The sequence below is a fragment of the Poeciliopsis prolifica genome, unplaced genomic scaffold, assembly GCF_027474105.1.
Source record: "Poeciliopsis prolifica strain line A6 unplaced genomic scaffold, Auburn_PproV2 SCAFFOLD003, whole genome shotgun sequence".
NCBI lineage: Eukaryota > Metazoa > Chordata > Actinopteri > Cyprinodontiformes > Poeciliidae > Poeciliopsis > Poeciliopsis prolifica.
In genome coordinates this window covers 17970046-17996034 of record NW_026562378.1, presented here as the reverse complement: position 1 = coordinate 17996034, position 25989 = coordinate 17970046, and the positions used below count along the sequence as shown (strand labels likewise).

At 36.3% G+C, this 25989-nt stretch overlaps 3 protein-coding genes across 5 annotated transcripts in view; all 3 read right to left on the bottom strand.

Moving 5' to 3' along the window:
- itga7 (integrin, alpha 7) overlaps positions 1–2340 on the bottom strand; it is a 34627-nt gene extending 32287 nt beyond the window's left edge. For all 3 annotated transcript variants that reach the window (XM_055027008.1, XM_055027009.1, XM_055027010.1), the window contains exon 1: positions 1830–2340. In XM_055027008.1, coding sequence (XP_054882983.1) covers positions 1830–2050 — 221 coding nt within the window. In that variant the 5' untranslated portion in view covers positions 2051–2340. The remainder of the gene's footprint in view (positions 1–1829) is intronic.
- A 5009-nt stretch (positions 2341–7349) lies between these two features.
- Positions 7350–11132, bottom strand: LOC129358152 (protein shisa-5-like). The gene is made up of 5 exons (XM_055027016.1): positions 11017–11132; positions 10612–10765; positions 10347–10507; positions 8911–9054; positions 7350–8300 (listed from the first exon to the last, which is right to left on the bottom strand). The coding sequence occupies exons 1-5, from the start codon at positions 11090–11092 to the stop codon at positions 8158–8160; spliced, it is 678 nt and encodes a 225-aa protein (XP_054882991.1). The 5' UTR covers positions 11093–11132; the 3' UTR covers positions 7350–8157.
- Positions 11133–12186: 1054 nt separating this feature from the next.
- LOC129358151 (protein shisa-5-like) lies at positions 12187–25977 on the bottom strand. The gene is made up of 5 exons (XM_055027015.1): positions 25839–25977; positions 21854–22007; positions 19513–19658; positions 15149–15376; positions 12187–14306 (listed from the first exon to the last, which is right to left on the bottom strand). The coding sequence occupies exons 1-5, from the start codon at positions 25903–25905 to the stop codon at positions 14122–14124; spliced, it is 780 nt and encodes a 259-aa protein (XP_054882990.1). The 5' UTR covers positions 25906–25977; the 3' UTR covers positions 12187–14121.
- Between the last annotated feature and the right edge of the window lie 12 nt (positions 25978–25989).

Below are 25989 nucleotides of genomic sequence, written 5' to 3'. Positions count from 1 at the left end.
AACATGAATTTCATCTGTGAAATGCAAGTGTATGTATAATTAGTAAGGAAATGTAAAAATTATGACATATGCTTCATTTAATTTATTAGCTATCCCTTTGAAATTGAAAATGTATCCCTTGGGTTGCATTCTTTTTGGCATCCATGATTTATACTCTCATATACATCCCCAGGATGGACTTGTGACCTGTTTATAGCGTCTCCTGAATGCTGGTTCAAAGTCTTTTAGATCAACCTGATGAACAGAATGTTTTGATTCACAAATTAATGTCATCCAAATAACAGAAATTTGGAATGTTTAAAAATATTCACAGTTCCAAAGATGCCTTTGGAAATTAATGCTTGGATGAAAAATATATATATTGCCCATTCTTAGTTATAAGTCTTAAAAATATAATTTTTCAACAACAGGCATTGCCATAAACCTGAAATACCAACACTAGTTGATCATACCACTGCAATATTGAGAAAATGCTGATAATTTGTCAAATGCGCATTAGAGAAATGGCACTGAGCACAGATGAACTCTGTATATCTAAAGTCCTGGCTTCAGCCCAGAATGCCATCAGAACCCAATCAGAACAGAGATGAAATCATCATAAGTACTGAATGTAAAAACTGATGTAACAGCATACTAAAAGCAACCATTATTCATACTACTTCCCCTGCCAGCTGGTGCATCATCCCATTTATTGACTGTCTCCTGGCTGTAACACTACTCATGTCCAAATCTTCGAAGTCATGCCTCTTGTTTGTTACAGGACACTGCAGTGAGTTGTATTAAATTATTACTATTACAGTCAATTTTCAAAACTAGTTACGGGAGTCCTGCAGGATATACAAGTAGGTTTTTAGAGGGGGGACATCACTGCCTGATGTCACAGGCCTGGACTTACTAGGCGTCAGGACGACTGCAGCACGGGTAAACTGAGGAGCTGGCGGTTAAATATGGAGCCACAAAACAAGAGCAAATAGAACATGAATTCCCCTTGAGAAAAACTATTTAGTTTCACATTGGTACTAAATGTTTTACTTTAAGATTTGCTGTACTTTTATACTTTGCTATATTTCATCGCTATATTTAATTCCATCAAGCTAATAAAGATTTTAACTGAAAACTTTTCTAAGATTACATTATGTGGATATTTAAAGTAAATTGAAAATATGTTTAATAACTGGAAGTTGCACAAAAACCATGTTTCAGACTTGGCGTAGTTTGTGATCTTTTGCAGGAAGCATGATTTTAATGACTCACACAGAGTACTGCACTCGATCTACCAACAAATAAAGTAGACGATCAGCATTCCTTCGTGTAATATCAATGCCAAAGCTCCAAGAGAACTGCCTTTTATTTACTGCCCTGCAACAAACATTTCAATAGCTTTACAAGCACACAAGACGAGTCATCATTATTTACCTACGATTTCTAGAGGGGCTTGAACAGAGCTTACTTCTCTTAGCTGCTTTAAAAAAATTAAAATTTGAATCAGTGTGAAATCAATGAAACAAATTTATTAAAACTTAATGAGAGACCATTCTCTGACTGTGACTATCAGTCTGGGATTCGGAGAAAATTTTAAACCACTCAAACCATTTCTGCTGATTCATCAGACCCACTTTCATCCACTCTCCATTTACTGTAAATAATTCTTGTTTAACTCAGACCACTGCCATCTTTTACTGTGATGCAGCACAAAAATGCAACGTATGACCTCAAAGATTTAGGGAATATTTTGTAAAGTAAGCAGGTGCTGAGATTACAAGAAATCCCAGGCTTACATTTTGAAGAAATAACCCAGAGCAAACTTAGCCCAGCATTGATCAACTCACCAACTTTGAGGCTCGGGGTTAAGCTGCTGGTGAAGTGCCACAGAGAAACCAAAGAAGGTCCCCCGGTCCCCCAGCTTGTGCAGTGTGTGAGTGGTGTCCAGGTTAAAGCAGCAGACCTGACTCAAGAGAGAGGAGAGAGCCAAGAGGAAGAACACCCTAGGATGAGAGGAGACAGATGACAGGGAAGCCGTTGGATCCCCATGTCCCATCAGGGCTGCCATAGCAGAGAGCAGGTTGTCCAGCAGAGAAAGTTCAGCTGAAGAAGAGCAGAGGGGAGATTCCTTGTATGTTTCCCAAGGTGCTGAAAAAGCGCCAAATCCTGAGTAAATCTCTTCTCCCCTGTCCTCTGTAGATGACTTCCTTGTCTACAGCCCTCTGTCCCGCTCTCTCAACTGGCTGGCTCTCAACTCCGTTTGCTGCTGTCAGTCTGAAGAGCGGGCTGTGAAAATGCGGCTGCTACTACTATGTGTGTGTGTGTGTGTGTGTGTGCAAGTGGGCTCTTCTCAATTCATTTGCGCCTCCCCCTCCTTTATGCTCACAGGGAGACAGAGGACAAGTGCCTTGAATAGCCCGCTCACTCCTCCCCCTTCCCTCTCTCTCTCAGCTTGTCCACTTCGCCCTCCCCTCCTTCTTCTTCACTCAGCTGACATCAACACTCAGGGGACCAGAGCCAAAATACCAGGCAAGGTTGTCAGGATACTTGGAGGATAGTGAACAGAGTGAGAGAGGGCATAAAGATACTTGACTGTTTTACCTGTTGAGTTCACACGGTCTATTCCGGGTTCTTTTGCATCTCTCTGCTGCAGGTGCTTGTAAGACTGAGTGTCATAAAGAGAAAAATTAAGAGTTGCATTCTTGAAAGTCAAAACATTAACAGCTAAAAAAAGCTTAAGACTTTTTACATCTCACTTCTAGTTGCAGTAATCTGGACGGGATCCCAGATACAAAAGAAGAAGACATCCACACAGTGGTCCAAGAAAGTTCAAGCTCTTTAGCTGAGAAGAAGTGTGAGAGAATATGTGTAAATATAATATATATATATATATATATATATATATATATATATATATATATATATATATATATATATATATATTTTGTAAAAGCTGTGCAGCAGACAGGCTCGTACTGTGCCAAAGCTTTGGATATAAAGTACAAAGGTGAAAGGGGTTTGTAAGGAAGAGTTGGAAAGTTTGAGCTGTGGTCATGAAGTGCAGCCAATCAGAGAACGGAGAAACATTAGAGACTAAAAGGGACAGCCAGGCACAATAATAGAGGTGGGCCTCAGGAAAAACTGACTGGACATGAGGCAGAGGCCGTAGCACTTTTAAGTGACTGAGCTTGGAGAAGTCTGTGAGCAGCTGTCGGTGTGTCACTTCAACTGGTTGCCTCAATAAACCTTGCACAAACAGATGCATAGCAGTCGCACAAACAGGTGAGATTCTTGGACCATGCTGTCACATTTTGTTGGAGTTGAAGTGAAAGAGAGTTAAATGTCTTTGGTGTAATGAGTCAATGGAGCGTTCATGATTTTAGTGGAGCACAAAGGCTGTCCAGTTTACAGTTGTTTAGAGTAAATTAACTGCGTTATATAAAGCTAAATTAATAGCTTGCAGTCATTATGTAATCATATATAGTCATATAATTATGGTTTAGTCTTAAGCTGAAGATATTTCTCATGTGACCTGTCCCATGACCTGTCCCAAATAGCTATTTTCATTCTACTTTCTAGTAAAAAAATAAAAAGCAACAAAAAACTGTAATCAATGGCAGCAACTGTCACACAGTCGTCTGAATGAATGCAACTAGTTGCAAATATCCTACTTTTGTCGGAATCAATAATAGTGATAATTAACAATAGTCAAATCTAATATCAAATAATTAAAAGAATATGCTTGATGTGTGTAAATCCCAATGGCTCTATGGCAACATGAAAACATGTGCTGCAGTAACTGTGGTATTTTTCATTTAAGCATTTTTTGCCAACATTTATTTTTCTGAAGGCAGTTTTTCACAAATTGGCATCATCTAAGTCGTTGCTCACCTGTTTTGTTGTGCCAAATGCATCCAACACAGCTTTTACAGACTCACATCTAATGAGACTCTGTGGCCCTCAGTCTTCTGGCTGCAAAGACTTTGACTTTGAAGTTGATGACCTTACAGACCTGATGTACAACTTGTTGGGGAATTTTCCAACACGTCTTTGTTGGCTGACATTGTAAAAATGTCTCACTTCTAGTTGCCGTAATCTGGAAGGGATCCCAGATACAAAAGAAAGAAGACATCCACACAGTGGTCCAAGAAAGTTCACCCCGGTTAGCTGAGAAGAAGTGTGAGAAAATACACACATTCTCTCACACTTCTCTGCCACTACCATAACTGTTTGCATGGTTTGTATGTTGGAGGTTTGTTCTATTTCAGCATGGGGTGAGAGGCATGTAATTTCTTCTTCTTCTTTTCTATAATGGCAAATTGCAAACAACTTCCAGGTGCATACCACCACCTACTGTACATTCGTGTGTAGCAACATTACCTCACATCCAATGAAATTGTATTTTTTATTTTTGTGGAATGAAGATAAATAAATTAGGATATTTATTGATTAATCTATAAATATCCTCTATAATCCTAATATTCCTTCAAGACTATTCCAGTCTTATCCTTCTTACTATTTTTGTCAATCTTTGAGTTTTTGGATAAAGATGTTGCTAAGTTCTGTTTTTAAAGTCTCTGCCTTTTAATTTCGACCATGTTGTGAATATTAGCTGGTCTTTATATCTCATAATTCTCTTTTTAATGCAGCTAAATTGTTGTATTTGAACATAAATTTTTGCACATTTACTTGAACAAGTCTGCTGATAGAAAAACTGTGATTGTCAGACCTAAACGTCCACTTCATATGGAAACAATGTACTTTTTATGAAGTAGCATAAAAAGTAATAATGCGCTACTTACAAGTTTAGCAATCATCAACAAGTTGAAGCTATGTTAAAATATTTTCAGATTAAGAAGAATACAAACGATCTCCAGATTAGTGTCTCCGTAAATCAGCATCAGTACACCAGCTTCAACTAACAGGAAGCTAAAATCTCTTCATGTGATTTGTCTGGTTTTGTAAACTGTGGTGTTGAACTTTGTCTGCCCCCTGCTGTTCCTATAGCATCATTTAAAAACAGTTTTCTGTCCTCACCACCTGTTTAGAAAGCTCTTTCATTAGAAAACTCTACATATGTGATGCCAGCTTATTTTTAGCTGCTAAACTGTACATTTACTTCTGTGAGGCCACAGGTTGTATCTTCATCTGAAGATGACCATGCAAGGCAGGTTTGTTGGTATTAGTCAAGTTAATGTGCAAATTTTTACTAAGTACCAGGAAAAAAAATAGGATTCGGGATATGGTTACCCTAACCCTAAATCTAAAGGTAGTTAGATGACAGAAACAAATAATAAAGTACATTTCAGACAAAGGTTTTCTGGTCTTAACTGAAATCAACCCAATATCACCTCATCATTCTTTGAGTCATTATGGTTCTGTTTTTTGAACTGTGAAGTTTTAACAATGCTCACGTGTTTCACTTGGATAAGTATTATTTCATTATCTTTGTTCATTTTTTATCTGTTTCATGCATATGAAGTCCAATAATACCATGTAGATACTCTACAGGTAAATTTAAGCTGATATTTAATATAACAGCATGTGTGCTGAAAACCTTCAGTTTGAGACAGAAATATCTGAAGGACTCCATGGTGCTGCAGAGCAGTAAAAAGAAAACAGGACCTGTGGGATGTTGAGAAACAAGCTTAAAATATTGTAATGGCAGCTTGGGCAGACAGCCAGACACCTTGAGACAGAACAAAGCACAGTCAGCGAGTGGGAAGAGAAAAGGCTAAAACAGAACAGGCAAAAAAGAGAAAGGTAACTACAAAGATGACTACATCTAAAGATTATCTGACAGGGTAAAATCCCAGTACAAAAAGGCTCATTAGCAGTCTGAGCCACACTTCAAGGAGAGGGTTTGTTTCTGAAGGCGGCAGCAGCAGTGTACAGTCAGGGTCAGCTTTCCCTATTTAGTCCATCAGTGTGATAACTGAGATGGTTGCAGTCAGCACTATGACTGTATTGATTAATGGACAGCGCTACAGGAGGGAGTGGTGCTGGTTCTTGACCACACACAAGCCCACAGGAAAAGGCAAAACAGCCTGCCAAGCTGCGGTGGACTGGTAATGACATTTATCATTAATGTAACCTAAAATCTGCAGTATGGTAATTTATTAAGTAGGGTTATGACTCAGCTTTCCCCCAAAGCTTTAAGGAGACAAACATAAACTCTGTGAGTAATCCTCCTCTACTGCAGGGCTAAATTTGACACCGTCTCACTTTCATGCTTACTGTTGTGTTTGTCTGTTTGCTTTCAAGGGCCAAAGACCTGATGTTCTATTAACCTTCTTAAATACTGAACTCTTCCATGTTTACTCTGCAATGGCTGTTTTACTATATTTTATTCAATCGTCCTGGGTAGAGTGCAGGGTCAACATTATGAAGCAGTGTGTCTTAAGCCCAAACAAGGTTTTGTGTTAAATTTAACCATAGTGTTTTGGCTCCTAATCTTTTTACAAGAAAGATGTGATGCAGTTTAAAAAACATAAAGATCATTTAGCAAAACGTCAATGTCTAAATAAAGTAGAAAGTAAGCATATCGGTTTTCTTAGGTCCAAGGGGTCACACTCATGTTTCAGGCTTTACTCTAATGACAATATCAGAAGATTTTCACTTGCTCATAAATCCTAATTGATGGAGCATTAGCTGTAAAAGTTTAAGATTGCAAAATTTCCCTCTATTGTTTCCCCAGTACCATTGATGACACCTGATTTTAATTTTTTTATATTTTATTGGCAGGTGTTGGGTGAATGTAGACGTAACAAATACAAGGAGGAGAAATTGGGGTTAGAAGTGGTTATTTTTTTATTATTATTTTATCTGGAATTATTTATTGATACAAGATAACCTGATGGAAATATATGCATTTGATCAATCAACAAATCTTGGCCTCAAGTTCACCGATTTGTCTTTTTTTTTCAGAAATTATCTGTTTTAACTGTATTTTACTGGAATGGATCCATTCTGTTTTGGGCACAAATGAATTAACAGGTGTGGACCAAAATTGAATCAGGTTAAAATTGAACTAAACTGTGCTGGAATGTGATCCAATGCAGAGATTCCGGGTACAAAGGGGATTTATGAAGCCATATCTTTATCAATACAGGATAATAAAGGATGTACAAGGGAGTCTAATCATTTCAGCATGTAATTATGGGAAATTTCCACTTAACCAAAATGGTTGAACAGCAGAGGAAAAATCACGCTGAGCTTCATAGGATGGGAAGTGAGTTAATTGAAAGCTTTCCACAGTCCATGTGTAATAAGCCATTTGCTATAGACTTAATGTAAATGAAATTGCTGTATGCTACCTGAAAGACTACATTTATACTCACTCCAAGAACAAAAACTGGAAGATGTGCTTGTTCTTAAAAATAGAAGTTTACTCATTATCTTCTGCAGAGTTTATACAAATATTTAGTAACCAAATAGAAATATAACAATGCAGACCTTGCGACCATAAATTTACTTAACACCCAACAATGCAATGCTAAACTGAACAAATCTGAGAAAAACACGAAGCAGAAACAGGTTTAGAAAAAAAATAATTACAAAAAAGGCTCAGAGGCGCCCTCTGCTGGGTCACTATAAGAATCCCAGTCATGTCAGGTAAACGCGTTTTTTGTTTGTTTTGCATGTACTTTCACTGTCAGTTCACTCTTAAATCTAAAGGAGAGATATGTAATTTTTAAGTAAACAAACAGCCTCAAGTAAACATACAGTCTATCAGTTATATATACAGCAGCTGTATCTGTAACACGCATCTGCTTTATGTAGAAATATCCATGAAAGCATTATGGATATTGTGTCTGTAATGCTTTTATTGCAACAAAATATCAACATATTAACAAAGAAAAAACAAGAACTAATGGAACTTTTCTGCAGAGATGTAGACTGTAAATTTGATCCTAATGTGAAAATGTTTGCATGTGAACTGGATAACCGACTTTTGTTCACATTTTACACAAGAGTGTCCGCTAGAAAGATAACAGCTACACAAACACACACACCAATAAATCAGCAGTACATCCTCAGTTCTCCACAAACATTGATGGGTAAATGAGTTCTAATTTAACACCATATAGTGAGTTTTTCAGGACACTGACAACACCAAAATGATTCAACTATGACTTTGAGACATACATTTTAATTCAGTAGCAAGCTTTCAGATCAATGTTGTGGTCTGTATGTAGGATTGTAGGGGGGCTGTGCAATTTCATCTGAAGGTAGAGGAGGTGCACTGGGCTGACTGGGAGGAGTGAGTGGGTACATCGCCTGCTCTGGTACAAAAGGAGCTGAGTACGATGGAGAAACTGAGGAAACAAGAAAGAATCATTAATTTATCTTTTGAAATGATAAATAGCTGTCATATCCAGAACATAGTAGTGAGGGGCAAAGCTTCAGAGCATGATGTACCAGATGTACAGTTTCTATTGCATTTCTAAGGCATTACAGAGACATGTCTGTTTATATTATTTTGTGTAAAAATTGCAAGCTTTGCAAACTGTTTTAACACTAAACATCTCCGCTACTTTAAGCTAATTCAACATCAGGGAAAAATTGTAACTTTCCACTTAATTTTCTGGATTTATTGTTTCATTAGAAGGCAAATATTAATGCATAATATTAACTTTAATGTTGTTAGATGTGTAATGGTTCGATTTTGGCATAGAAGAATGATATAAAAGCATATCAGTTGAGCTGTGTTGCTTAATGCTAACTGGAAGCTCCCGCAAATCGCATTTTATTGTTGGCACCAGGACCAAATCTGACTTCATGCTGAATAAAAAGACTCAAAATATCCTGAAGAATTGAATTAGAAAGACTGACCTGGACTTCTAGGATCATCTTCTGATTGTCTGTATTAATAAGTCGTGTCATCAGAGGTTGAAACAAGGTTAGGAAACTAAATAAACAACTTACTGCTTTCTCTATATGATGGTGGCGGGGTGGAGGGCAGAGTGGAGCCCTCGCATCCTGCCACCGCCTGGTAACCTGGAGGATGTGCTTGATATGCAGATGGTGAGGAGTGAGGCTGGGGCATGTTGGCTGCAGTGTTTGTTACCACTAGAGAAAGCAACACATTTAATTTGACTTTTATACAATCACCAGTTATGTGTGCTGACTTGACATCAGAAGTTAAAGTTTTACCATTTTATACAAAAAACTATTTTTATATTAAAGAAAATACATCAAGGTTCCAAACAATATTATTGATATAATCCATGGATTTTACTCCTGAAAAAGAATTTATGCTGCGTGAACTATTTCACATTTTGTAAAATCACATGTTTATGTTTTATGCGGATTTTGTGTGATGGACCAACACAAACTAACCCTTGAAGTTTTCAACTTTTTTAACGGAAAACATAAATAAACCTTAGTTTAAGTTAAAATAGTGCTTTGTAGAAGCTATTATTACAGGTCCAAATCTTTTGAGCAATGTCTGCCAGCTTTGCAAATCTAGAGAATGAATATTTGTGAATTCTTTATAGCAAAAATGATTTGCGCTCAGTCGGATGGAGAGTATAATTTTGCTCTGGGCTACTTAAACATACAAATGTTTTTTTTCTAAATCATTCTGTTGTGATCCATTTCTTATGTTTATGTCTGTGTCTTGTTGAAAGAGGAACCTGAGCCTCTAGTATGTGTTTCATAGACTTACAGGTTTTCTTCCTTGATTGCCCTCTAGCTCCATCAACTGACATTTTCAGTACTGCTGTGAAAGGGAAGCATCCCCACAGCATGATGCCATCACTGTTATGTTTTACCAAGTACCGTATGTTTTTAGGGTGATTTGAGGAGTTACCTTTCTGACATACAAGAGGACCTTACCCATTGGTGGTTCAAAAATGTGTCTATTTTTTTTTCTAAAATATTTGTGTAAATCCAGGAGAGCAGGTTATTATGCAGAAAAAGTTCAGCAGAGGGGAGATTCCTTTTATGGTTCCCGAGGTGCTGAAAAACTACAAGAAGCCACTGAGGGCTTCACAGAACAGCTGCATTTATCCTGAGGTCAAATTGAATCCTTTTTACAAACTGATATCTGAAGGCAATTGGTTACTGAAATTTACGGATAAATATATTCATAATTGAAGAAAAATTCAGACCATCATAAAAATGATTGTCACTTTTCAGACTGTGTTCCATTTTCTTCTAGCTTCACTGTTATTTGTGTTGCTCAATCATAAAAAATCCTAAGATAAAAAAATAATATAGTTTGATATAACGTTTGCATTTGTAACATAACAGGATGAAGAGGTTCCAGAAGCATGAATGCAAGCTCCAATATTCATATTTTTACAACACTGAAACCAGTTAATTGCAGAAGCTAAAGTAATAGAGAAATTGTGACTTACCTATCTGTCTTTGGTTGCGTGGTTTTCTGCACAATTTGTAGCACAAGCAACAAGGAGCCACACAGCAGATGATAAGACACACACAGATGAGGATGAAAATAACTGCAGCAATAATGCTTGCTACAACCACAATATTGTGAGTGCCTGGAGTGTAGGTAGTCCTTCAAAAAAAGGAAAGCAAGCAATGTTTTCACATTTTTTGAAAGTCACACCATGAATTATGACTAAACATTTGGTAATGAGGATGAGAAAAACCAAGACACACAAGTCTGGACAGTTGGCCTGCTGCTCTTCAGTGAAACGCTCATTTTTGTTTTTGCAGCAATATTTATTACTGCATTTTCCACAGCAATACTTTTCACATAACTTCGAATCATGGTATTTATCTTGTGAATCTGTGTATGAAGTGCAACGATCCGCTGTGAAACACATAAAGAGAAATTAGACTGTTTTTAAAAATGTATCATTAAAATGTAACAGTCTGTAAAAACTGATAAGCAGAACCAGAACTCAAGTTGACAAAAACCTAACTGTCTGTAAATCACAATCATTAGCATACTTTACACATTCACCTGGATTTTAGTTTCACTTTGTTTTTCTAGGCCTTGTCATGTGACAAAGGACTGTCTAACATCAAACAACCAACACCAATAAGAAAAAAAAAACTCACCCCAAGCTTCTGGCACCACGATCAAACAGAAAATACACAGAACTCTGACCCAAACACCTGAGACCATAGCTGCCATGAAGCACTGTACCAAGGAAATGACACTGCAAGGAGACGGTTGTTGGAACTTGTGTGTCCCTCCCAAAAAAAACTCACTCAACAGCATTCCTCAACACATGGAAAACACTTCTCAGAGTGAGACAGAGACATAGGTCAGCACTTATAAGTGATGTATACTCTTGCCATTCTTTTAGATTTTAGTATTTTTAAATTAAGGTGTTCAGTAAAAGGTTTAATTAAAGGGTTTTTTTGGGGGCAGGGGGAGGGGTTGACAGTTGAAGCCCAGGAAATAGAAAGTAAATGCAAACAGGCTGTGATAATAGTCACAGAACTGGTTATGCTTGACAGTGAAAGGAGCATTAATAGCAGAATTGGAAAGATCGAGATTTTCTGGATAGTTTCACCCTTTAACAATATACCATTTATGATTTAGATCTCGATTTCTCACCACATTATATAATTTGACCCGCTTTTAGAATAATAGTGCTATATTTTATAAAATGAACAGTAAGGTTTACCAAAGAACAATTAAACCTTACATGAATGTGTCAGTATGTCCCCTATAACTTAAGAGTAGTGAGATTAGTCTTCATTAAAGTGACATTTCTTTACTTTTTCTAACTCAAAACAGACAATAAGACCTACTTGTACAGAAACTCTGGCCATAACCACATTCAGATTTAGTTAAAATAACTTTCAGGGTATTTTTTTTCCTCTTGTGCAACATGTGATTGCAATAAGTGACTCCACCCAAATTTGCTCTAAACCTCTGTTTCAAGCATCCACCCAGTCTCTGCAGTTTTGTGCTCTTGTAGTTAAGCATCCGACTCCAATAATGCAGCATCCCAAAAGTTTAGATAAAAGAATAACCATGATAGAATGTCCCGACATAAATTCAATTAAAAATATTTAGCAAGATTTGAAAATTGGTGATTATAGACACTCTCTATCCAACCTGACTGAGCATGAACTTTCTTTTCAGAGAAAACTGAACAAAAGTTTTAGTGCTTAAGACATGTGGATCCGGTAAGAATACACCAAAAAAGATGTGCAGCTGTGATTGAAACAATGGTGGTTGCTGCAGTTTTTAATAATAAGATCATAACACCCATCTTTCCTTTTCCTTCCTCTTCTCAATTTTATTTTCCAAAGGGCACAACCAAAATATTTAAATGCCTTATACAGTAACCCTTTCACTGAAAGTCAATTTAAACAACCAGATGCAAGCAGAAAAAATATATTTTATGGAAGTCTGTAAAATAAATGGTACATATATTTACATATGACAAGAAAAATATTTTGGATCACAAGATGAAAAACAGTAAAACCTTAGCTGTTGCTTTTTTTCCCAGTGACAATGATTCAAATGAATCTGAAAAACAAAAAAGATACCCAGCTAGTTTAAAACAAAAGGCAAACCAAGAACAACTTGTTTTTACTATCATGCTTTACGAAAAAAAACCCAAAAAAACATTTTCAAATGACTTGAGTCAATGGCAAAAACAGTTGAGTTTTTTTTAGTGGCAACCGAACAAAGAAAACACATACATACAGAAACCGCACAAAATTTCACAGGAAATACACAAAAGCTGGAAAAAAGCATCAACTATTCATAAATTAAATTGTGCAATTAAGGTACAAGGATATTTTATAGAAATACATGATTTTACTGTCTAATTTGAGTTAAAACATATAAAATGTATTAATCTCTAATCTGAATGTCTGAATGACAAAGACATGAAGTAATTTGTCATGTAAACAGGGTACGTTGTTTGAAATGAAAAGGATAGTAAATTATTATAATTTATTACAAATAATAAATTATAGTAATTTATACTATGGCACTCAAATAATTAACAGTTCAAAAATTCAAAATAACTTAAACTTCTCAAGCCAGCCACAACCATGCTATGAAGGCACATTTGTGTCTTGCATTTCAAATATGTAACATTTCTCCTTTTTGGTTAAGACTGAATATTTGGTAGACCAAAGAGAAAAGTCCTGAAGTAACACTAAATGAAGCTACAGATGCAAAAGTGTTCAGATGTACATTTGACAATCAAAAACTACGGGTGCACCGATTGCAGTTTTCTGGCTAAAAAAGCCTAACCTACCGATTTAGATTTTGGTTCAGATTTCCGACAGTTTCGGAAGTCTGAAATCCTGCTAAATATAACAAGGTCACAGAGTTGGCAACAGTGGGGCAACTATTGTAAACTGCAAACATGACCTCAGAGGAGTGTCTGTCAATCAAGTCACTCTCACAGTATAGACAGATAAGATCGGTGGACAAGAGGGACTGAACATGTTAGCATCAACCAATCAGATCTCCCAAAGTGAAGTAAATCCAAGCCGATTTATTGACTGGATGAAACATTGGTGCAACTGTAATAAAAACCAAACCCTATAAACTCTACCACATATAAGCTATTGTTTTATTTTTTATGATATTTTCCTAACTGATGAAAAAGTAAGTGTTCCCTTTTATAAAGAATGCTTTGAAAAAAAGCATTTCAGCAGTGTATTAAAAACTAATACACACTTTTCGCAACACTATAAAAACAAGAGTATGACAAGAAAGAACATGCTCAATGCACTTCTGCAAGAACCTGGCAGATATCTGAGGTGTTGAGCACAGACATGAAAGCACCTTGTTCAAAGTCTGAAGGTGAATGAGGGAGTCCAGTAGGTTCAGCTGGACTTAAAAGGCAAACAGGAAGTTTTGAGGCATCTTCATAAAGCTGAAAGATTTCTGCACTTTTTAAAAACTCAAGTCAGACAGGGCTTCATGTCTCATTCCCCCAAGATGTGTAAGGACCCACAAACAAACTGAAATCAGACAATTCTTACATATATGCATAAATGTATCCTGAATGTCTATGTAAAATAAGTCAAAGGGCATCAACACGTTCTATTTCGAGACAACTGACCACAACAGATGCTCAACATTATATTACATTGCCATGTTTACCATCAAACCGAAACACTTTCTCTTCAGGTTTTGCTAATGTCAGGAACGTTGTAGTTTATTTATGGTATGAAGTACTTTTACCCGGTTGTGGGTGGTGCAACATAATCTGGGTTGTATGCAGGCTGTGCCAGGAAGTCAGAGTGAGAGGATGGAGCATTTGGCTGTGGGTAGGTGGGAGGATGTAGAGGATACGCTGGCTGTCCGGGGTTGAACGCAGCCTGGCTGTAAGGCATGGGCTGATTGGGAGGGTAGGCCGGACCGACTGGAAATAGAAGGGAAAAGCATAAGAATGAATTGGCCAGAAATATCCTTTACCCACATAAGAGGTCTACAACATTCAGTAAACGGAAATTATCCGTTTCCTTTTACTAAAAAAACCCCTCAGATATAACCTAGTAGTTAATCCACCTCCTCTTCTGCTATTCTGGAGTAACAAGATGACACGAAAGCATGCAGGCTTGCAAAATCAGCAGTAAGCTGAAAAATCAGTTGTCGCAACATTCGAGTTAAAGGCATATTTAATGATGCATTTTAAGCACTGGCGGAACTTGACTAAAATTTTAATCAAGATAATTGCAGGGTGTGTAATTAATTATTCACAATTTATCCAATTTTAATCAAAAACCATACATCTGGCAAGTTAAACATGTTTAATTCAAACACCCTCTTACCTACTAAAATATTGACTTTGAAACATGAGCGCAACAACAAAAATATGTTTTGTTCTTAATCTTATTATCCAACCATAAGATTAGTGAAAAGTGCTGTTTTATTACTGCAAACCAGACAACACATTAATGAAATATTTATCCTCTGGATCACTGCTAACACTCGAAGAAAGTTGTTCAGAGGAAATTTTAACTTGACGGCAGCAGAAATTGAGAAATCTTGTATAGCTATAGAGGGACACAAATACGACACTGAGAAAAAGGCTGACTAAATACTTTTATGTAAATTTGAGATATGTGATAACATTTGCATGGCAGTTATAGTTTTAAAAAAAATTATGTAGTCTGGATATATTCATTTAAGACAACCACACACATGTGGCCAGCTTCAAGGCTTTTCTTGTTAATATGGACGCAAGTAACAATTCACACTCACTGGCTTCCTGATAAGGTGGTGGTGGTCCTGGGGTAAATGCTTGTCCTTTATAAGGCGACGTAGGCATGGGGTGTGTTCCATAGCCAGGCTGAACTGGCATGGGCTGGTAGGGTGGATACTGGGCCGCCTGGTAGGGGTGGGGCTGTCCAGGCACTGACATTGGCTGCTGGGGGTACTGCTGAGGAGCAGAGGTCACCACTGTGGTATGGGTGGTAGTAGCTACCACAGCTGTAAGAAAACCACATGCAAGGATAATGGGTGTCAGAAAAAAATAAAATGCACAATTCTCATAACAGGTTTCAGTAGGAAAGACTCCAAGGAACACAATCAAAGGAAGTTTGACTGAAAACAAGTACTGAAAATAGTATTTGTTTTCAGTACCGATTTCACTGAATGTGATAAATCAAAAGGAAACATGGAAATGTTAAAATAGATATAACACATAACTATACTCATCAACAGAAACCACAAGATGTTAAATAAATGTTAATTTACAGCATCATGAATTTATTTGAATCTCTTATCTCATTCACGTCTGAGAATAAGCAAACTTTTTGTTTTATCATTATTTTGGCATAAGGAGTGTTTCTGTACTCATTAATGCTGATAAAGATTTTTTTTTAGAAAGACTGAAACAGTTAAAGATCAGACAGTAGTCAGTTATGATTTATAAGTGAGCATAAAACATGAGTGTATGACAACAAGTTTAGGTCTTCTACTGAATAGAAGTCATTTTTCAAAAATAAAAAAATAAAATAAAAATGACAAATCAATATCTATAATGAAAGAAATCACTATTTCTGCTTGAAGACCGAGGTGAATAAAATGTCTATATCTATCCTTTAAAGGGTGGGCATCTTCACAACTGCTTCCTGTATGTGACGTCAACAGTTCTTGAGGTTTCCCCTCAAGAAGAAGCAATGACTCAGACTGAGCATTCCTGCGTCTGATCCCAGAATGCACGGCCAGAAAGCCACATTGTCAGACTTACTTGTGTTTTATGCTTAAAAAAAATGGAGTAGCTTTTTTTTTTTTAGTGGGAGCTTTTAGTATTTTCTGTATTGCATTTTATTTGTCTTGTGGTTCTCTATCCTTCTCTACAGTGTCTGACCATTTGTTTCTCCACTTAATCTGCTGGATGAAGGGGCTTTTTGGGTAAAAATACTGTCAGTATTGTCTAAAATTATAAACAAACACCTCCAATTGGTCAGAGCCAGACAACAACTGCGGTTAAATCTTAACATCAAATGTTTAGCGGCATATTTACGTCTGGGATCACATTTAGCGAAAGAAACCACATGCCACAGAAAGTTATGCACTTGTGCATCATACTAGTTATTTACTTTAATTCAGAAAAAAAACCTACAAGTGTACAGCCATTGTATTACTAAAACAATGATCTCATTGCACATTTTTCATCAGAAATATTTCTTGTTTTCAGTAAATCTTATAAAAGGACTATAGGAGATTTTCAACCTTTACTGTGCCAGTAGCACTCAACTTTCTGTTAAAAATATCAATCTCCAACAAAAATAAATAAAAATTTTACAAGCAGACAAATAGATGTCAGTAACAGCAGCTACAGTACAACAATCATGTTAGGTCAACAGGTTACTAGCAATTAGTCAGTGGTTTTAATTTTGGAGTCTCTAGACATTTCCTTTCAAAATGTCAATAAGTAAACAAGCATTCACTTTGATCCGCTTAAACAGATATTGCTTCATCCCGCAATTCAGCAAACAACACAATACTGGAACTGGCTTCTGGTTTAAAGAGAATGTTGTATGGATGCTCCAGTTCAAATTATGTAACCTATTCACTTGTCATGTATGGACTGGATAATTCCAGAATAGACACAGTTTCTGTAAAACAGTGTCTTCTGCCTCTTTTTTGTTTGTAGAACTTCAAAACCACAACAGTTTTAGATTGACATTTTGTCAAGACCCAGAATAAGTCAATGAGTAATGTGGCAGTTCAAACATAAAGCACATCAACTAGTTCCTGACATTTGCAGTTTAGATAACGCTGGAATTATTTACTGTTAGACTTCAGTCCTTTTAAAAAAACTGAAGATAAAAAAAAAATAAAAAATCTGGAAAATCAAATAGTTTTTCGTACTCCATTTTTCTTTTTCCACATTCACCCAGACGTAAATACTGAAATACTATGCTATAAAAAAATATTGGCTTCATTTCAAATTTCTTTTGTCATATACTTTATAGTCACACTTAAAATTTCCAGAGTTACAAAAAATTGAATGTCACAAAAAGCTGTTCTCAGACTACTTCTGTTATAAGATGGAAAAAGCTGTCCAAAGCAACTATTTCCTGGAAAGCTAAGTCAAATTTCTCTATTGAACTTAGAGAAGAAACACCTCACTGCCAAGCTTTACATTATCAAGAAATCATTTAAACATAGCCTAGCAAACATGAAGATATCACACATTCATACATTTGAGGAAACCCAATCAAAGCCTTTTCTAGGTTTCTGTGACTCCACCAACCACAGTTACGTCATAAACAAAGGAAACATGGAACGGTAGTGATTTTCCCTGAAGCGGCCTGCCAAACAAAATTCCTCCTGCTGCAGCCAAGATTTTTCAGATTCTTGATAAGTCTGAAGAGTTTTGGAAAAACATTTAGTGCAAATGTAAGACAAAAGGAACAATTTTTCAGAAGGTATATATTATTTTTTACATCTGGTGTAAAAGTTAACAGCATATAGTTCCTCTGGGACTGTTTTGCTGTTTCAGAAACTGGAAAACTTTTCACTATTGATCCATGAATTTTGCTCTCTACCAGAAAATCCTGAATCCTGAATGTAATGTGACTTTCTGCACAAGCACATTTGGGTTCTGCAGCAAGACAATTGTCCAAGTCCAGTTTGATGACTCAATTAAGGTTTTGAAGTAAAAGATATGTGGCAGCTATCGCCAACACTTGACAGTTGTTGCTGCCAAGATTGGAAGAATCAGCTAGATTAAGAGGGCAGTTTCTTTTTCTAACAAGGTCAGGTAGATTAGATAGCTTATTATCTCATTAATACAAGAAATGTGTATTTAAAAACTGCTTCTTGCATTTAATTAGCTCATTTTTGTATATCAAAAAAACAGTTTTATGATCTTAAAAAAGTGTGAGCAAAGCTGTAAAGATCTGTAAGATGAAAACACTGAGATACTATGCATCTCAGCGCTCCAACAGGAGCTCAATATACTTCCCAAAAGGCTTCAGCTACTAAACCAAATTTACTAAAGCACATTGCCAAGAAAATAAGCAACATTATCAAGTTTGGCTCATACCACAAGCAGTAATTATCTTTGATGACTGAATGTGTCATAATCCCAAAGGATGACGACAAAACAGAACTTTACTTATCATGCTTCATGAATCTCTGCTCAGCCTTCCCTCAATGTCACGTCTGTGCTATTTCTGTAATGGAAGTCAGGTGGTGGGTGGGCCAACCGTTCTGAAATGAGTCCCCTGATGTTCTGTCTTACACTCCAACACACGAGTGCAAGTTCTCTTCTGACTATGTTCAAGCCAGGTGCCACACCACTACATGCACTGAGAAGGCTTGCAAACAGCTCTAGTGTGTTTCTTATTGGTTGTGTGCAGGAAGCCTACATGTGTGCAGCAGCACGATGCAGACACTGCAGCAAATACCTGCAAAATGTCAATGCCCTATTTCCATTTAGTTTTTATTCCAATGATTAGCTAGTTGGATATGTTAATGTGCCAGGTAATATTAATTATTATTATTAACAAACAGCAACAACTTATAGATCCCAGGTACTTCTGGAAAAGAAAGTAATATATGTTTACTATCCAAACTTATCAAAAAACTATTTTTAAATTAATTTTTACATGACAAGATAACGATTATTATAATCATTGATTAATATTTGGTTAAGTTTAGAGTATCGAAGGAGGTCCAGCAAAGATTTCATCAATTGTGCTTTTGAGGCTGATTGTTATTAATTTACAGATGCAAATAGTAAATTGATATTGAATATCTTAGAAATAATAATAAAAATGCACTGATCGTGTGTGTTTGTAACCAATAAGGTTGCAAATCTGATCTTATTTTTGGGAAGGTCACATTTGAAGAATTATTCAGATTTTCTGTTCCAAATCAATTTTTGTTCTAATCTGAAACAAAAGTCAGTGAAAAAATGTTGGTGCACCAGTGGAAAAAGTTAAGTTAGTGTAGAGTCCTGAAAGGAGAGTGGTATTTAAGGTTTAAATAGTTATAGGGGGGACATCAAATCGGGTGTTTGTACCTTTTTGTTCCAAAAACCAATTCTAAAACTGAATAAACTTACTACAAGCCATAAATGAATCAGGTGTTTCCTGGGAACTACTTACGCTGCGGCCTGCGGCACATCTTGTAAATACAGCAGCAGGGACAGATGCAGCAGCAGACGATGAGAAGAAGAAAAAGGACGGAGCCCACGACACCAGAAATTATGACCACAGGTGAGGAATCCCTGACTTCAAGGAATTTATCATCACTAAAAAAATAAAAAGAAGACAGAAAAACAGACATAAATGAATATGTAATCTCTCAGCAGAAATCTGATTCAGTGTTTCAGTACTATTGCATCATTCTCATGTCCACAGCAACATACTAGATCACTATCGTTAGGTAATACTCCACAGTGAGAAACTGTTTAGGTGGTTTATGCTTCCAAGCATGCAGATTTGAAGCGAATCAAACCAAAAGAAGGTGTGAAATTTTCTAGCGCCTGGTTTAAACACATATCTGCAACCACCAATAAATTCAAGCTGAACTCTAAAGAAGAGCTGCCCCAAAGTCCTCAAAAACAGTGTGAGAGACAATTTATTCAGAAAACTACAATATCAAGTAATTTTGTTCTGAAAGTGGTTCTACAAAGTTACCTATCCAGATTTCCCCAACTTTTCCATTTGCTGCATTTGTTGGGGAAACAAATGCAACAAATGCAACTTGCTGCATTTGTTGGGGAAACAAATGCAACAAATGCAACTTGCTGCATTTGTTCCAGCACCAGCACTGCAACAACAGAGACACTAACCCACTTCCCTCTCACAAGAACAATAAAATGAAGTAGGTTTTAAACAAACAGGAAAATTCAGAAAAAAAATTAATAAACAAACAAGAGCAATCCCATTTGGTTGCCACAGCAAACACAAAACCATTGTTTGACATTACTTTCTATATGAAGCAGACAGAAAAAAAATAAAATGCCAAAAACTAGCTGTGCTAAAGCCATGGCACTAATGTTTGCAAGCAATTTAAAAGGTGAGTAAAGCTCTTGCATCTGCTTCAGTATGAAAGTAAACCTGCCAGACCACATATAACACTATCTGTATAAATATTAGTTTCATGGACACTTCAGTTCATTTATACAACCTGCATCTTTCTGCATCTTGATGCACTTCCCAGTTATGAAACTCTAAACTGTTACAGTCTCTGTTTTACTGCATTGCCAACTGAGGCAAACAGGGTAGAAAGAAGTTGCAAACAAAAGTTATTGACCCTACTACTATAGTTGATAAGACAATACCTTGCAAAATTACCAGAAAGACAGAACTTGTACACGATTGACGCTGAATATGTCAGCTCTGTAGGTAACCGATCCATTCTTTTTTATTTTAGTGTGAAATAATCCTTCATTTGTCCCTCTTCATTAAAACTCATTTGTATCTACAGCAAATTGACAGAAAAAGAGAAGTATATATGGTATACTAGAGATAAGCAGTTATAATCAAATAAAATAGTAAGAGAATAACTTTAAGAAGAAAAGGACTTAATCCAAAGTGCGCCCGGATATCAACATTTACACTTTTCACTTGCATGTTTTCTAGTTCGTTTCCTGTTTTGCCAAACAGGGAAGTGGCTATTTTAAGTTAGATATTTTCCATACCCTAAAATACTGTCGTGTTGTAATTTTGTTTTCTCAACCAGAAAGAATCCTGTGCCTTCAAAAAATGTTGTTGTGGTATCAAAAAAATGGAATCGTATGCAGCACTTCTTTTAGTGCCAGTCTTGAGTTTGAAATTTCAGTATCAAGACAACTCTGGGTTAGATTTCAATAAAATCATAAAGTAGTAAATTATTAATGGAATCACATTACTAAAATTTCAAACTCAAAGCTGAAAAACATTACTGAAAGGCAAAAGGTTCCTTCTAAAAAAAGATGAGCACCTATATTCGCTACCAGAACAAAATTTCAGTTTCAATTGGTGGAAATTGGGCTAAATGTTGATTACATGAAAGTTTTGGTTATTTTGGGCAAAACGACTGAAATAAAAAAGGCTAAATTTTCTCTCAAAATCAAAACCAATCTAATAATACTGCTAATGACATGTTACTGATATTTTTAATATTAATGAAAAATAAGCATTAGTCGGCTGTTTAAATTGTTGTTGACATCTTTTGACTCCCACACATATTATATTGTTCTGAAAAATCACCTGCACTTATTTGTAAAAAACAAATACACCAAGTAAAAAAAAATAGAAAATATCAAATATCTTTAAAATGTATTTTTTAAGAAATAGAACGTCCAACTTTTTATATACTATTTTCAAGATTAAGATTCTCAATTATCAAAATCAAAAGGTTAGTCAAATGCAAAATTACAACTACTGGAGCAACTCGCTCCCCATTTATATACATTGTGAATTGATATATGAAGATACAAAGAGAAATTAAATCACCTACCATCTTTCTTGAGCGCTTTCACTGAGTCTTCGACTAAAATCGGAACAGCAATCTCTGCTCGTACAGGAACCACAGCAAAATCCTCTCTTGCACTCTTTAGATTTATGGTAGTTATTGTATACATCCCTGTATGATTTACAGTCAAAATCCAATGCTGTAGGAGAAGACATCAAGATAAATTTATTAGAATTCATGTGCAAATAAATATACTGGACGCAATGAGGCAAGTAAATGGTTAAATTTTATAGCATTGAAACAATAATTAATGATTGAGTTAAATGTTTTTTTTACATGTGGCCTGGAACACTCTGTAGCTTTGATATTCACGTAAAAATCATTTTTTTATTTTTCTTGATTTAAACCCTTTAAAGTAGAAAAGCTTTGATCTTATACATTGAAACGTGGTAGAATAATAAAACCCTCAAGTTTACTAGTTGCTTAAACTAGTAAACACGTTGACATTGAATAAAAAAATTCTGATTTAATAAAATTAGAAAACTGCAGGTCATGGAGTGCAGCATTCAGCTACCATCAGCACCATCTTACACCAGTTAAGAGTCACAACACAACTTCCTGTTGGAGCAGATTTGCAGGCAACAGTGATGACAATGATAATCCTCTAAATGGAGTCAATTTAACTTGATTTGCTTCGAGGGTGCAGTTTTCAGTCATGCTTTAAATGGTTGTGGTAAACAAATATATTTTTAAAGAGTACCCAAAGGGACACTATGAAAATTTTTTATCTGCCATAGGACAAAAGAAATACCATAATTGATTTAAATACCTCTTCTTGACAGACAAAGAGAAGCACATATGGCACACTATAAAAGATACAACTAGTTTACTTGCAAAGAAACAGCTTCTCAAAGAAATTTTAAAAGATAGCATTAATTTACAAACACCAATAAGGCTTCCCTTGAATGTGCAATTACTTACAATGTCTACATTTCATATTCTTTAAGGCGTATTCATTTATTTTGGATTTTAAAGATTCTTTATTGGAATTAACCATCTTCTTGAACATTTTCTTTATATTTTTAGAAGACAGTTTGATGTGGTTAAACGTATCCTGTTAATCACCTTAGGAAAGAAAAAAACAAATCCTGAAATCAACCCAGACAATACGATGAATTACACTAGGAAAATGTTTGAACTTACATTTAGCACCAAATTTACATACATGTTGAAACAACATGAAACCTGTCTAAATAACAGATATAGTAGGATCCACCTTTTAATGAAAAGAAATATTTGAAGACAGTAACTGACGAGATACTCAGCTGTTCTCTTGTGTATAACCCTTGAGTAAAAATGAATAGGAGATTGTAAAATCACAAAAAGGGAAACTTCAGACGCCTCAATTTAGTGTTTCTATAACGACAGGGCATTGAGAAAGTTGGGGTTTCCAGGCTGTTGTCTGCAGCGAACAGGATAGGAGTGTGCGCGCGTATGCGGGTGCGTGTGCGCGCATGCGGGTGCGTGTGCGCGCATGCGGGTGCGTGTGTGTGCATTAAGAGAAAACATTCCTATCACCTTTTAAAATTAAGCAGCATTTTCTTAAAACTGCAGTACATAACTTGGATGAAAAATCTTTTTATTTTACATATTTATTAAAATATGTAAATGGTATGAGGCAGATAATCTGTAAAAGAAAAAAAAAACATCTGCCTTCTCCCAGTGCGAACTAGAAATAACCAACCAGAACCAGCAGTTAGTGCTGTCAATCAAGCTTGTTTCCATGCTGCTCCTCCACAGCTCTGACACATTTAGCTGTCTTCACCAAGTCTATGCCAGGCAAAATGAATAGATCTCAAACTGCAGTCCTTGAGGGGCAGAGTCTTGCAACTTTTAGATCTGTCCTTTGTCCAACACACTTGAGGTGAACGCTGAAGTAGTCGCTTGACTACGAGCATGTAGTCAAGCCCTACAGCTGCTAAAGAGCTAATATTGGAGCCAGGTGTGAAGAACCAGAGAGAGACATCTAAAAGTTGCGTCACATTGGCCCTTGAGGACTGGAGTTTGAGATCACTGGTCTGGGCCAAATGAAAAACAAACAACAGGGAAGTATGATCATGTTTATGGGCAATACCTCTCCCACACTTGAAAACTTCTGGATTATGGGACACATGAAAACTCTGAAAAATGTGCTCTGGTCAAATCAAACCAAAGGGTAACTTTTAGGCACTAATGCAAACAAAATGTGTGCAGTGACAGAAAACAAACACTGCCCACAATCCTGAACACACCATATCTATATTGTAGTCTCATGTTGTAAGGATGCTTTACTTCTGTAGGAAGATGGAACCAAATATTGATCACGCCTGGAAGATAACCTTTCAAAGGCTGCCAAAAGCCTTTGGCTTAGGGATGAAGGTTACCTTCCAATTGGAAAATTGATGTTCAGACACTTTCCATCTGGGCTGACTCTGAGCTAAGTTTCAATTAGAGTGAAAAAAAAGAGAATAATGCTGAACAACTTGCCCAGATGGAAAGCCACTAGGGGAGCTTTATTCAAATGTTTACCACACCTTTGAGATTTGAATTTACAAAGCATGTTTAAAAATCACCACACGTACCTTCCCTTTACAATTCAGCATTACTTTGTATTGGTCTGTAACATAAAATTCCAAATTAAATACACTGAGGTTTGTGGCTGCCATGTGACAAAAAAATGGAAAAGTTAAACATGAATGAATACTTTATTAATGTCCTGTAAAGACATGCAAAACTTTGTGGGAGTTTGTCAGCAAGTTCTATTTTGTTCTTAGACTTACATGCTGCCAAAAGCAACTACATTTTATGTTTTCCTTATCATATAGGGTTAATCTCTAATCGCTGTTTACCAGACTTATTTTCATGCTGCTTTTGATCTTGGAACTATTTTTGTATTGTTAGTTCCGTGAGACTTTCAATGAATAACATAATATTTAAAAGTATTGCTGCAGGCAGTAATTGTATGCTCTTTACCAATACAACCACACAACGTAATGTAAGTGGTGCACTGAAATAGCCTACTTAATAATGGCTAGGCTTGAAATCTATACAGACTCAGAGTTGAAACCAAAACCACCCATACGCATTCATACGTAAACAATGATTACTCTGTTTATCTACCTCAAATAAGTTGACGTAGATAAACAGATAATTAAATACATTTGTGGTTGAAGATTTCATATTTTGAAGAGCAGATGTGGTTTTCAAGTGGAAATGCTCCTTTGAATTCACTTCACTACAGCCAGAAATGAATTCTTGGTTCAGTATGTTGATTGTTTGTTTGATTTTATTTTGTTCTTATTAGTAAATAAGAACAATCAATAAGAAAAGTTACTCTCACTAACACAATTTAACGTACAACTATAATTTAGAACAATAAATATAACTTACATACAACTTAGTTTTTCCTAAATGAAATAATGAGGCGCAACACATACATTTTCTCTAGTTCTATAATAAATTCGTAAACATTAACTTAGACAGACGGGAAGTGACATAGACCTACATCCTGTTGCCAGGGTTTGGGTCCAATCACAAATAGGGAAAGCGGCCCCAACCTTTCCAGTAAAAGTAAAACGCTCTGGTTAATGTTTACCCCAATTTGTTTAAAGAAAACTAAATAACCCATATAAATAAACAGAATACATATACAAACACTTTGTAGCTAAATTAGTTTACTTAAAAGTTCAACAAGTTAATTTTGTCGTAGGCTTTTCCCAACTACCAGCCCCACATTAAAGTGATTTTATTGGTTGGTATTCCTTTACATTGCTGAAACAAATACGTTAAAGAAACACGTTTTAGTGTGGACAAAACATCATAATAAAAAATAACCGTTTTTTCAGAGACTGTCAGCCTCTAATTAAGGAACTGTAGGTTGACGACGTCCCCGAAGTGTGCCGTGAGAGACCCCGCCTGAAGCTAACCTCTGCGGCTAACCAGCTGTCAAGAAAAGCGGCGACGGTTTATCAGTTTAATCAGCCACACTCACCAACCACACAGATGGACATGGAGGCACAGATGACCAACACGACTAGACTGGACAGGCCCGGCGCCATGGCTGCTTTTATTGTCCCAGAACCTGCGCTGAAACTGACAAGCTCCTCCACCTCGCCGACTGAAGGAGGAAGTCCTGAACCCAC

Excerpts from the sequence above, each read along its gene's own strand:
- LOC129358152 (XM_055027016.1), bottom strand. The coding sequence starts at position 11,092 with ATGGCAGCTATGGTCTCAGGTGTTTGGGTCAGAGTTCTGTGTATTTTC. Across the intron at positions 10,766-11,016 it reads CGTGGTGCCAGAAGCTTGGG|CGGATCGTTGCACTTCATAC; the intron begins GTGAGTTTTTTT and ends TGTGTTTCACAG. Across the intron at positions 8,301-8,910 it reads ACCATCATATAGAGAAAGCA|TTTCTCCATCGTACTCAGCT; the intron begins GTAAGTTGTTTA and ends TTGTTTCCTCAG.
- LOC129358151 (XM_055027015.1), bottom strand. The coding sequence starts at position 25,905 with ATGGCGCCGGGCCTGTCCAGTCTAGTCGTGTTGGTCATCTGTGCCTCC. Across the intron at positions 19,659-21,853 it reads GAAAGCGCTCAAGAAAGATG|TGATGATAAATTCCTTGAAG; the intron begins GTAGGTGATTTA and ends TTATTTTTTTAG. Across the intron at positions 14,307-15,148 it reads ACCACCTTATCAGGAAGCCA|TCGGTCCGGCCTACCCTCCC; the intron begins GTGAGTGTGAAT and ends TTCTATTTCCAG.